The sequence below is a fragment of the Pongo abelii genome, chromosome 9 (genome assembly GCF_028885655.2).
Source record: "Pongo abelii isolate AG06213 chromosome 9, NHGRI_mPonAbe1-v2.0_pri, whole genome shotgun sequence".
NCBI lineage: Eukaryota > Metazoa > Chordata > Mammalia > Primates > Hominidae > Pongo > Pongo abelii.
In genome coordinates, this window is record NC_071994.2 from 121,817,462 (window position 1) to 121,829,909 (window position 12,448).

The 12,448-nt window shown below is 42.9% G+C and overlaps 1 protein-coding gene and 1 non-coding gene across 3 annotated transcripts in view; both read left to right on the top strand.

The window, feature by feature from the left end:
* The window catches only part of ARCN1 (archain 1), a 30,525-nt gene extending 18,553 nt beyond the window's left edge, over positions 1 to 11,972 (top strand). The window contains exons 6-9 of one of the 2 annotated variants that reach the window (XM_024254484.3): positions 1,794 to 1,941; positions 2,683 to 2,791; positions 6,798 to 7,002; positions 9,688 to 11,972. In XM_024254484.3, the coding sequence (XP_024110252.1) occupies positions 1,794 to 1,941; positions 2,683 to 2,791; positions 6,798 to 7,002; positions 9,688 to 9,777 (552 nt within the window). In that variant the 3' untranslated portion in view covers positions 9,778 to 11,972. 2 annotated transcript variants of the gene reach the window in all.
* LOC112135567 (U6 spliceosomal RNA) lies at positions 3,085 to 3,190 on the top strand. Its single transcript, XR_002916833.1, has one exon. It is a non-coding gene; the product is annotated as a U6 spliceosomal RNA (small nuclear RNA).
* Positions 11,973 to 12,448: the final 476 nt, after the last annotated feature.

The following is a 12,448-nucleotide window of genomic DNA, read 5'->3' on the forward strand; positions in this document are numbered from 1 at the left end:
GCCTTTAATACCAGCACTCTGAGAGGCTGAGGCTGAAGGATCGCTTGAGCCCAGGAGTTCAAGAACAGCCTGAGCAATGAGGGCTGAGCAACAAGGCCCTATCTCTACAAAAACTTAAAAAATTAGCCAGGCATGGTGGCACAATGCGAAATTTACTCATTCTGCTATTAAATAAACTACCAGTGCTTGTTTTGTTAACTGAAGGGCAGTATCTAATGGTGTATTTGAAAAGTACATAAAATCCTTTCAATATAAGTGTGTGTGTTCCAACTATTGGATAGATAAATATAAGCCCTGCTTTATATTACAGATGTTCTTGTAATTTCACTTCATTTAGCTGACATCTCGTCGCAAGAACAAAGCCTTTTTACGGAAGAGTGTTTTGTCTGCTTTCCCCACCGCAGTCAGCGCAGAATTGGCTTTTGGAAGCAGTGCCTATATTATTTGACAATATTTTTGCTGGCTTGTAAAGTGCTATCCAAAAGTGATTTCTGTTTTGTTTTGTTTTGTTTTGTTTTCCTGAGATGGAGTCTCTATCTGTCGCCCAAGCTGGAGTGCTGTGGTACGATCTTGGTTCACTGCAACCTCTGCCTCCCCAGTTCAAGCAGTTCTCCTGCCTCAGCCTCCTGAGTAGCTGGGATTACAGGCACCTGCCACCACGCCCAGCTAATTTTTTTTATTTTTAATAGAGATGGGGTTTCACCATGTTGGCCAAGCTGGTCTCGAACTCTTGACCTCATGATTCCCCCACCTCATCATCCCAAAGTGTTGGGATTGTAGTCATAAGCCACCATGCCCGGCCCTTCTGATTTTTTTTGTTTTTGTCTTGTTTTTTTGTTTTTACACAGAGTCTCTCTCTGTCATGCAGGCTGGAGTGCAGCAGCACAACCTTGGCTCGCTGCAGCCTTAACCTCTTGGGCTCAAGCAATGCTTCCTCCTCAGCCTCCATAGTAGCTGGGACTATAGGTGTGCACCACCACACCCAGCTATTTATTTGTTTATTTATTTTATTATTATTATTTTTTGAGACGGAGTTTCGCTCTTCTTGCCCAGGTTGGAGTGCAATGGCGTGATCTTGGCTCACCGCAACCTCTGCCTCCCGGGTTCAAGCCATTCTCCTGCCTCAGCCTCTCGAGTAGGTGGGATTACAGGCGTGCACCACCATGTCCAGCCCCAACTAACTTTTGTATTTTTAATAGAGATAGGGTTTTGCCATGTTGGCCAGGCTGATGTCAAACTCCTGACCTTCAATGCCCCGCCCACCTCAGCCTCCCCAAAAACAATTTCTTTTAAAAAGATAACACTATCTTAATTGGCTTGGATTTTAACAACTTTAAGTCTCTAGGCAAAATTGCAACTAGACTTTACACAGAGCTTGTCCTTTTCTGCTACTTTATGTAAGGCCAGAACTGCTGTCTGACCCAGGCAGCTGATCAGGGTCTTACTGGAGCCTTCTGCTTGGCAAACCTGGCCCCACCATGAACCTGCTCCCTGTGAAGTATTTTTGGAAAGGACTTGGTTAATAGTCTTTTAACTTTTTCAGGTGCAAACTTGTTCTGTAATGGCTTTTAGAGTTGAAATTAGCTTTTTTTTTTAATTACTAGTTTTTAAATATCTTAAATCATTTTAAAATAAGTCTTTGAAGAAGGGAAATCTTTCTTCAAAATGAAAAAGAATTCGAATTTGTTAGGTACTCTATTTTGGATGTTTAGATTGTGGGCCATATAAGCTGAGTGAGGGGTTGTTTCTCGTCTGTCTGAACCTCAGGAGTTTTCCTTTCCCTCTCATTCTAGACCCATCCAAATGTGGATAAAAAACTTTTCACTGCAGAGTCTCTAATTGGCCTGAAGAATCCAGAGAAGTCATTTCCAGTCAACAGTGACGTAGGGGTGCTAAAGTGGAGACTACAAACCACAGAGGAATCTTTTATTCCACTGACAAGTAAGTGCCTCTGGCCAGTCCTACTAAGCTAGTTTGCATTGAGAACTAGAAATAGCCCTTGCTTGTACACTTTTATTTTTATTGCCATAGCAAAGTTCTTTCTGACAAAATGACTTTCTTTTGAAATGGACCTGGTGCTGTATTTTGTATATTTTTATCATTGGTTTTCATTTTTAATAGCTTTCATTTTGAAACCATTGTAGTTTTGTTGCTGTTATTGTTTTAGAGACAAGGTCTTCTTCTGTTGCTCAGGCTGGAGTGCAGTGGGGCGATCATAGCTCACTGCAGCATCAAACTCCTGGATTCAAGCCATCCTCCTGCCTCAGCCTCTTGAGTAGCTGGGACTAGGACTACAGGCACTTGCCACCACATCCAGCTAACTTTTTTTTTTGAAAGACACAAACTCCCTCTGTCACCCAGGCTGGAGTGCAGTGGTGTGATCATGGCTCATTACAACCTTGAACTCCTGGGCTCAGCTGATCTCCCACCTCAGCCTCCTGAGTAGCTAGGAGAATAGGGAAGTGCCACCACGCCTGGCTTTTTTTTTTTTTTTTTTTTTTTTTGTATAGGTGGAGTCTCACTTTGTTGCCTAGGCTGGTCTTGAACTCATGGCCTCAACCAATCCTCCCACCTTGATCCTACCACCTTGGTCCTCTAAAGCGCTGGGGTTACAGGCATGAGCCACTGCACCCAGCCATCTTTTTATAATATTCTAGTATGACTGCTTTGCTTTCTCCTCAGTTAATTGCTGGCCCTCGGAGAGTGGAAATGGCTGTGATGTCAACATAGAATATGAGCTACAAGAAGATAATTTAGAACTGAATGACGTGGTTATCACCATCCCACTGCCGTAAGTGCTGTCCCTGTGTCCCCTGTGTTGGACTTACAGAACTGGTCTTTTGGAACTCATTTTGGAGTCAGCACCTACCTGACCTGACAGTCCATTCAAAGATACTTGATTCTTAAAAAAGCTAGTTGTGAAAGAAGCCAGATACAAAAGGCTGCATGTTATGTGATTCCACTTCTTTGTCTTTCTGGAAAAGGTAATACTATTGAATAAAAATGAGGAGGTAGAGAAGAAGGTACTTCACTTCAGAGGGGCACAAGGGAACTTTTGGGAATGATAGGAATGTTCTAGGACTTGTGTTTGCTTTGGCAGCACAGGTACTAAAATTGGAACCATACAGAGAAGAGTAGCATGGCCCCTGTGCAAGGCTGACATGCAAGTTATGAAACATTTCATATTTATAAATAAGTAAAGCAAGGAAATTGTTTTTTTGAGACAGAGTCTCACTCTCACTGGAGGTCACTGGCACGATCTCAGTTCACTGCACCCTCCACCTCCCAGGCTCAGGCTATCCTCCTGCCTTACCCTCCCGAGTAGCTGGGACTACAGGCATACACCACCATGCTTGGCTAATTTTTGTATTATTTGTAGGGACGGGGTTTTGCTGTGTTGTGCAGGCTGATCTCGAACTCCTGAGCTCAAGTGATCTGCCCGCCTCGGCCTCCCAAAGTGCTGGGATTATAAGCATGAGCCACCACACCCAGCCAAGAATTGCTCTGTGACTTGATTGTGGTGGTGCTTACTGCATACACTTGTTGAAATACGTTGAGCACTTTGAAAGGATGGATTTTACTGACTTTAAAACCAAATTGAACAAGCCAGTTGTAGATCTGGAGCTGTTTTTACTTATTTTTTATTTTTTATTTTTATTGGAGACTGAGTTTCGCTCTTGTTGCCCAGGCTGGAGTGCAATGATGTTATCTCGGCTCGCTGCAACCTCCACCACCTAGGTTCAAGCGATTCTCCTGCTTCAGCTTCCCAAGTAACTGGGATTACAGGCATGTGCCATCATGCCCAGATAATTTTTGTATTATTAGTAGAGACAGGGTTTCACCATGTTGGCCAGGCTGATCTCAAACTCCTGACCTTAGGTGGTCCGCCCGCCTTGGCCTCCCAAAGTGCTGGGATTATGGGCGTGAGCCACCGCACCTGGCTATTTTTATTTTTATTTTTTTGAGACAGAGTCTCACTCTGTCGCCCAGGCGGCAGTGCAGTGGTGCAACCTTGGCTTACTGCAACCTCCACCTCCCAGGTTCAAGCGATTCTCGTGCCTCAGCCTCCCAAGTAGCTGGGATTACAGGCGTGTGCCACTATGCCCAGTTAATTTTTGTATTTTTAATAGAGATGGGGTTTCACTATGTTGGCCAGGCTGGTCTCAAACTCCTGGCCTCAAATGATCCACCTGCCTTGGCCTCCCAAAGTGCTAGGATTACAGGCGTGAGCCACTGCACCTGGCCTGGAGCTGTTTTTAGATGTTGGTCCTCAGCTTGTTTGTGTAGTAATGAAGATTTCCAGAAGGAGGAGCCTCAGTCAAACTTTCTGTTTTGCAGCTTTCAAAGAAATTGAGTCTATCCAGCTGAATGTTTCATTTTCACGTGCTCTCTAAACTTTCACTAAAGATGAGAGTGTGTTCAAGGGAACTATTGATTCTTGTTGAACAAGATGTCTACATTAGTTACAGTAAATTTCCTAACAGCCCTTTTGGAGCATAATTTATATACAATAAGCTACACATATTTTAATTGTACAATCTTGACATGTTTACACTTGTGAAACCACCACCATAATCAAAATAACAAAAATGTTTTGTCAACCCCAGAAGTTGAGTTCCAATAAGCTTTTGTTATACACTTAAATGGCCCACTCTCTAGGATCAACTGGAAATGGTCTCTACCTTATCTTTTTAGTAACATTTACAGTGAGCATGCAGTTATTACTTCACAGTAAATCCTAGCTCCTTTCACCTACCCATCAGCCCTCATGATTAAGCAGTGTTTAATTATGAGCACCAGTAAGTGTATTCTTAGTGTATCTTTACTGTTATATTGCTCAGTTGTTGTTGCAGAGAAAATTCTACTGATTTGCCGGGCGCAGTGGCTCATGCCTGTAATCCCAGCACTTTGGGAGGCCGAGGCAGGCGGATCACGAGGTCAGGAGATCGAGACCATCCTGGCTAACACAGTGAAACCCCATCTCTACTAAAAATAGAAAAAATTAGCTGGGCGTGGTGGCAGGCGCCTGTAGTTCAGCTACTCCGGAGGCTGAGGCAGGAGAATGGTGTGAAGCCGGGAGGCAGAGCTTGCAGTGAGGCGAGATCGCGCCACTGCTCTCCAGCCTGGGTGACAGAGCGAGACTCCATCTCAAAAAAAAAAAAAAAAAAAAAAATAGTACTAATTTAATTCATAGTTTTCTTCCCTTTTTGATAATTCAGGCCTTTACATTATCAGGTCTGGTTTTAGTCGTTTCCAATTTTTAAAATATTCTTTATTACCAGTATCCCCTTTAATGGGTAACCATCTTATCCTCTACAGTATGGTTATTGCTTCAGAACAAGAGGTGGCTGCCTTGAACCGTTGTAGGAGTTGGGCGTTGGTGACAGGTAGAGTTTTGTTTGTCAAGATTTAGTTTACTAGACTATTTATAGAATGCCACAGTTTTGAGACCTGTCTACCCTATAATTGTGGTTGTGGTGGTTTCCTGTATTCTAGTTCAGTTTTGCAATGGTCTCCAGAAGAGACCCTTACACAACATTTTACTTCCGTTGTCTAGAACTGATCAAATTAGAAGAGATCAGAATCAGAATTAGAGCAAGGGCACAGAGAAGGAACATAAAAGAACCAGGAACCTGAAATTGGTAGGGAAGAGTTAATAGTCTTATGCCACCCTTAAGGTTTACTTTGTCTCCCTTATTTACCTTATCCCTAATATAAACATTGAGTGTCACTGGTGAATTAAAAGCTGGTAAATTTAGAATGTGTAGGAGTAGGTGACACTGCCTGTCAGCCGTGTGTAGGGGTGCAGAGTAAATCTTAACTAGCCTTGCTTCTCTTGCAGATTAAGGACAACTACGGATCTGTTTCTCCCATCATGTTTCCGTTTTACCCCAGGGGTAATTGTGCTTTCACTTATCAAATAAAAGTCCATTTACTGGATTGTAAATCAAATAAACCCATTGGTGTCAACTTCGATAAGTTTGAAACATTCTGAAATCTTTAAATACAAATTCTTGGCCGGGTGCGGTGGCTCATGCCTGTAATCTCAGCACTTTGGGAGGCCGAGGCAAGTGGATCACGAGGTCAGGAAATTGAGACCATCCCGGCCCACATGGTGAAACCCCGTCTCTACTGAAAATACAAAAATTAGCTGGGCATGGTGGCGCACGCCTGTAGTCCCAGCAACTTGGGAGGCTGAGGCAGGAGAACCACTTGAACTGGGGAGGCAGAGGTTGCAGTGAGCTGAGATCACGCCACTGTACTCCAGCCTGTTGACAGAGCGAGACTCTGTCTCAAAAAACAAACAAACAAAAAAACAAATTCTCCCAAAGGCCTCCATTCATCTCCATTATTGATGTTTAGAGTTTCCCCCTACTATTATCAATCTGCTTGTTTCCCCATTGTCTCCTACAAAGAGTGCTACATTATGTTAAAATTCCTTATTTATAGGGCAGCAACCTATTGGTGCAGGGTTTTTGGAAACATAGCCACCTTAACACATTTGTTGGTCGCGGTCCCCAGATCTAGTCCATAAGTTGGAGCAGCCCGTAGGCATATCTGCCAAATACCTATTTTTGCATATTAACTATATCTACAGAGAGAATTGAGTGAAACTCTTAGCCAAGGTGCTAGGACTTCCATCATTTGATCCTTGAAGTTATTAGGGAGCCTTTTTGCCCTGAAATTGTAGTCCTAGAAGGCAAAATTTGGGGATCATAATCAAATTTGGGGTTGGTTTTCCGTGGTGGAGTTCTAGCTCTCAACAGCTACCTTGACCAGAATGTTTCTCACAACAGGTCTGGTGTCGGCGCGCCTGTTATCGGTGAGATCGATGGGGAGTATCGGCATGACAGTCGACGAAATACCCTGGAATGGTGCCTGCCTGTGATTGATGCCAAAAATAAGAGTGGCAGCCTGGAGTTTAGCATTGCTGGGCAGCCCAATGACTTCTTCCCTGTTCAAGTTTCCTTTGTCTCCAAGAAAAATTACTGTAACATACAGGTACTCCATTTTAGTTGAGAACATATATAGAGAAAGTGGTAGGACAGTAGGAACACGTATAGGATGCCAGACAGGTAGCATGGCTTTTTGTGGTCAGATAAAGCTCAGAAAAAAACTGATGTCTCCTACAGGAATTCCCTTTCTAATTCATTGTATGATCGTAGTCAAATTCTTTTATCGCTTTACCTCAGTTTTCCTCTCTAGATCAGACAAAGTAAAGAAATGAAATGTTAATACATATAAAAGTACTTGTGGATTGTGCAAGATTTATAAACAGTTGCCTGTTTTTTTTTAACCTTATATATTTTAAAGTCGATTTGCCAAAACACCCCAACACATGGTTTTTTAAGGCCTTGCTGTCACTTGATTTATACCCAAAGAATGAAAGTTGTTTTATATGGAAGACAAAATTACTACCAAAAAAAAAAATCCATTCTATTACAAATGGAAATTATTTGGGGGTTATTTATGTCACAGCTCCCTTCATTAGTACAAATAATTATGAGCCAATTCTGTTGCAAACTCTGTCCTTTAGGTAGGCAAAGCAATGGAGATATGTGAACTGTTCCTTCGGATTTTTTTTTTTTTTTTTTTTTGAGATTCACTCTTTTCACCCATGCTGGAGTGCAGTGGTGCGATGTCAGCTCACCGCAACCTCCACCTCCCAGGTTCAAACAATTCTCTTGCCTCAGCCTCCCAAGTAGCTGGAAATACAGGAGTGCGCCACCATGCCCGGCTAATTTTTGTATATTTAGTAGAGACGGGGTTTCTCCATGTTGGTCAGGCTGGTCTCGAACTCCCGACCTCAGGTGATCTACCCGCCTCAGCCTCCCAAAGTGCTGGGATTACAAGTGTGAGCCACAGTGCCCAGCGGACTTTTTTTTTTTTTTCTGAGATGGAGTCTTGCTCTGTCACCCAGGCTGGAGTGCAGTGGCACGATCTCAGCCCACTGCAACCTCCGCCTCCCGGGTTCAAGCAATTCTCCTGTCTCAGCCTCCCCAGTAGCTGGGACTACAGGCACCTGCCACCATGCCCGGCTAATTTTTGTATTTTTAGTAGAGACGGGGTTTCACCATATCGGTCAGGCTGGTCTCGAAATCCTGACCTCAGGTGATCCGCCCACCTCAGCCTCCCAAAGTGCTGGGATTACAGGCGTGAGCCACCGCGCCTGACGGATTTTTTTTCTTTTTAAGACGGAGTTTCACTCTTGTTGCCTAGGCTGGAGTGCAATGGCGTGATGTTGGTTCACTGCAACCTCTGCCTCCCAGGTTCAAGTGATTTCCTGCCTCAGCCTCCTGAGTAGCTGGGACTACGGGCATGCGCCACCACGCCTGGCTAATTTTTGTATTTTTAGTAGAGACGGGGTTTCACCATGTTGACCAGGCTGGTCTCAAACTCCTGACCTCGTGATCCACCCACCTCGGCCTCCCAAAGTGCTAGGATTACAGGCGTGAGTCACCGCGCTCGGCCCGGATCATTATTTTTTAACTCATCATTCTTCCAGTTTTTGTTGTTGTTGTTTTGAGACAGAGTCTTGCTCTGTCACCGAGGCTGGAGTGCAGTGCGATCTCAGCTCACTGCAGCCTCTGCCTCCCGGGTTCAAGTGATTCTCCTGCCTCAGCCTCCCAAGTAACTGGGACTACAGCATGTACTACCACACCCAGCTAATTTTTTTTTTGTATTTTTAGTAGAGATGGGGTTTCACCACGTTGGCCAGGCTGGTCTCTAACTCCTGACCTCAGATGATCCGCCCACCTTGGCTTCCCAAAGTGCTGGGATTACAGGAGTGAGCCACCACGTCTGGCTGTTCTTCCAGTTTTTTAATTTGCATTACTAGGACCCAGTTTATATTGTTAATATTCCCCTCTTTTTGACTTGCTTGTTGTTCTGGCCCCATATGGTCTCTGTCTCCCCTGTAAGTGCTTAGCAGCTTCCTCCCTTGAATGATTCCAAAGAGCAGTTCTCTCTCCCTATCCTGTTAGTTAGGACATAACCCCATCAGTGTTGGAAGCAACTGTATTGAACTCAAGACATTAGATAGAAATGGGTAAATTTTCCTATTGGGGCTATTCAAAGATTAGGACATTATAATTGCTCTCCCAAGGTTCATTAGAAAATATGAATCAGTGGTTCAAGTGTTGTGTTGGTGCCGTTATAGGTACCATTGTTACAGGTACTTAATTAAACTGGACATTTATTTATTTAAAAAGGAAAAACCTCATTGGAAGGACCCAGCCATGCCTAAAAAATAAGTATGATAGAGCAGCTTACTGGGACTTTTAACACGAGACTTTGAGAGCAGAGCAAATGAATAATGTGAAGAGCTAGAACATTGCCTTTTGGGTCAGAATGTTAATATATCATCCTGATAGAATGTCTGTGAATTTCATAGGTTATACAGGGCAGGGCTGGGCTGTGGCCACTCATTTTGGAGCTTTTACTTAATACTACGGAACATCTAATCCCAACAGTTGTCTTTTCGCCATCTAGAAGGAAAGCAGCTTAATCATGTTGGTGGGGAAGAGTGATGCTGTGACATTCAGTTGTGAATTAAACATTTTTCTAGTATTTTACAGTTACTTTTAATACCGCTTTTAGGGAAATTGATATGTTCTGTAATGAGAATGTAGTCAACATGGAGACTCAAACCTCCTGCTTTACCTTACTCTTTGTTTATTTTCCTAGGTTACCAAAGTGACCCAGGTAGATGGAAACAGCCCTGTCAGGTTTTCCACAGAGACCACTTTCCTAGTGGATAAGTATGAAATCCTGTAATACCAAGAAGAGGGAGCTGAAAAGGAAAATTTTCAGATTAATAAAGAAGATGCCAATGATGGCTGAAGAGTTTTTCCCAAATTTACAAGCCATTGGAGACCCCTTTTTTCTGATACAATGCACGATTCTCTGCGCGCAAGGACCCTCAACTCACCCCCATGTTTCAGTGTCACAGAGACATTCTTTGATAAAGAAATGGCACAAACATAAAGGGAAAGGCTGCTAATTTTCTTTGGCAGATTTTATTGGCCAGCAGGAAAGCAAGCTCTCCAGAGAATGCCCCCAGTTAAATACCTCCTCTACCTTTACCTAAGTTGCTCCTTTATTTTTATTTTATTATTATTATTATTTTTTTGAGATGGAGTCTCGCTTTGTCACCCAGGCTGGAATGCAATGGCATGATCTCAGCTCACTGCAACCTCCGCCTCCTGGGTTCAAGCAAGTCTTTTCTGCCTCAGCCTCCGAGTAGCTGGGACTACAGGTACACGCCACCACGCCTGGCTAATTTTTTGTATTTTAGTAGAGACAGGGTTTCACCATGTTGCCCAGGCTGGTCGTGAACTCCTGAGCTCAGGCAATCTGCCAACCTCGGCCTCCCAAAGTACTGGGATTACAGGCATGAGCCACCGTGCCCAGCTGCTCCTTTATTTTAATCCCTAAATATAGTTATATTTCATACTTAGTTTGTTTTTAAAAAGTTTTCTCTGTAGAAGATTTTAATCTTTCATACCCTTTACCTTTAGGTTTTTCTTTCTATACATTCAGTCAGGCACTGGGATCATCTGTTTACAGGCATTATATTTTCTGGCACTCCTGGAACAAGTATATCTAACCCATTCTTGATTTTTGGACTATTCAGGTGAACTATTTGAGGGGTATGGGGTCTAGAAGTTTAAAAGATAAGCATGTCTTCTGTTCTTTTCCCATATCAATTCATTCCTTCATCTCTTTGCCAAGTTGTTTTCTTTTCAGGGCCTGTCCTTCCAGTTTAGAACAGTACCATGAATCCCACTTGTGTCAATATTAAAGATAGCTGAGAAGCACCTTTCAAATGGCACAGTCCCTCTTCAAGATGTCTAAAAGATGGTTATGTCTGTCGTTAGGGATTTCACATCCACATGTAATCATGTCTGCTGCTGTTGCTACCCAAATTTTCAGTTCTTCACATTTTGGGTACTTAAGCTAAAACGTAATGGCCACAGTCTTTGTAATCCATTCACATTCCTCAGTTTCACCACCTCCCTCTTCCAGACTGCACTCTCTGTCATCAGTCCCCTCCTTTCTAACAGAAATGGGGTTATGATTTTGAAGGCTGTGGGTTCAGGGAGTCTTTGTGCCAATCCTGTTGGCCCTAAACTATCAAGGAGGCTCCATTTCACCATTTGATTTTTTGCATTTCAGGAGGCAACTGATTGTTTTGGTATGTACAGATTACTCATGTATACCCCATTTCCTTCCAGTCAGCCCAACATTTTCCACCAGTCTGTCTGTCCCCATCTCTGAAATCCTTCCTTCTCTTCCCCCTAAGTCTTTTGAGTGTCATCATGTACTGGTGGTTTCTCGGTTCCATCTCATCCATTTCCTTTTCAATGGAGACTACAGCGTCAGCCAGCTCAGCCTTGGCTTTTAACTCAGTATTCCAGTCCATAGGGGTGGTGAAAAGTTGCTGCAAGGCTGCAGGCACTGGCAGTGGGAAGAGGCAGACGACTAGATGACTTCTGCACTTTTAGCTGGTTGAAAAGTACCACTCCCACTCTGAACATCTGGCCGTCCCTGCAAAGAGTGTACTGTGCTTGAAGCAGAACACTCACACATAAATGGCTGTGTGTGGAATTGCTTGCCAAAGAAGTTTCTAGCCTTTCCCTTTCCCGTAACTGCATCAGGGAAGAATTCTTATCTCTAGCTTGGTTTCCACATGAGGTTTTTCTAAGAAGGGCCTGGGACAAGAAGTCTGTCATGTAGTTAAGCAGGCAAGAAATCCTACTAATCCAGTTTTGTTTGAAAGTTGTTTGTCCATATGATTTTTTAAAAGTCAAGTTTAATTTCAAAAAACCTTTTTTTTCTGAGATTACTTTTGGGGTAATATTTAAAATGAGAGACATTTTGTAACCCTGTAAAATACATAGGGAATATAACATTCCAGTGTATACAAAGAAGGCAAATTCTTTAATCAAATAAAGAGCATTATAAAATGAGGTGTTTATTGGATTCTTGACTCACTTTGGTGTCTGCTTGTTGATTCAGGATGCTGTAATGGGACCTAAGATTAAAAATTAATGACTTTTTTTTTTTAAGAGAAAGTAATCTGTGAGAGTATTCATTGCCTTTTTCCATATTATATGTACTGTGCTTCCTTGTGTATTTTTCTACATTTGATACATGCACTCCTGACAGTGTAGCTTTTGAATTTGATGCTACTTCTGGCCTTTTTGGGGATTGGAGTCTTAATTTTGTCAGACGGCAGTTGGAGAGTCAAAAAAGTCAGGCTTCATCTTTAATCTTGGAGTCTTCTCTTCCCCATTAGACCGTGATGAGAAGTGGTCCAGGGATGAGGGATAATGGGAACAATTTTTGGGAACTGTTGATAATTCCCTCGGATAAACCTGCTTACTTTTTTTTTTTTTTTTTTTTTGAGACGGAGTCTCGCTTAGCTTCCCAGGTGGGAGTGCAG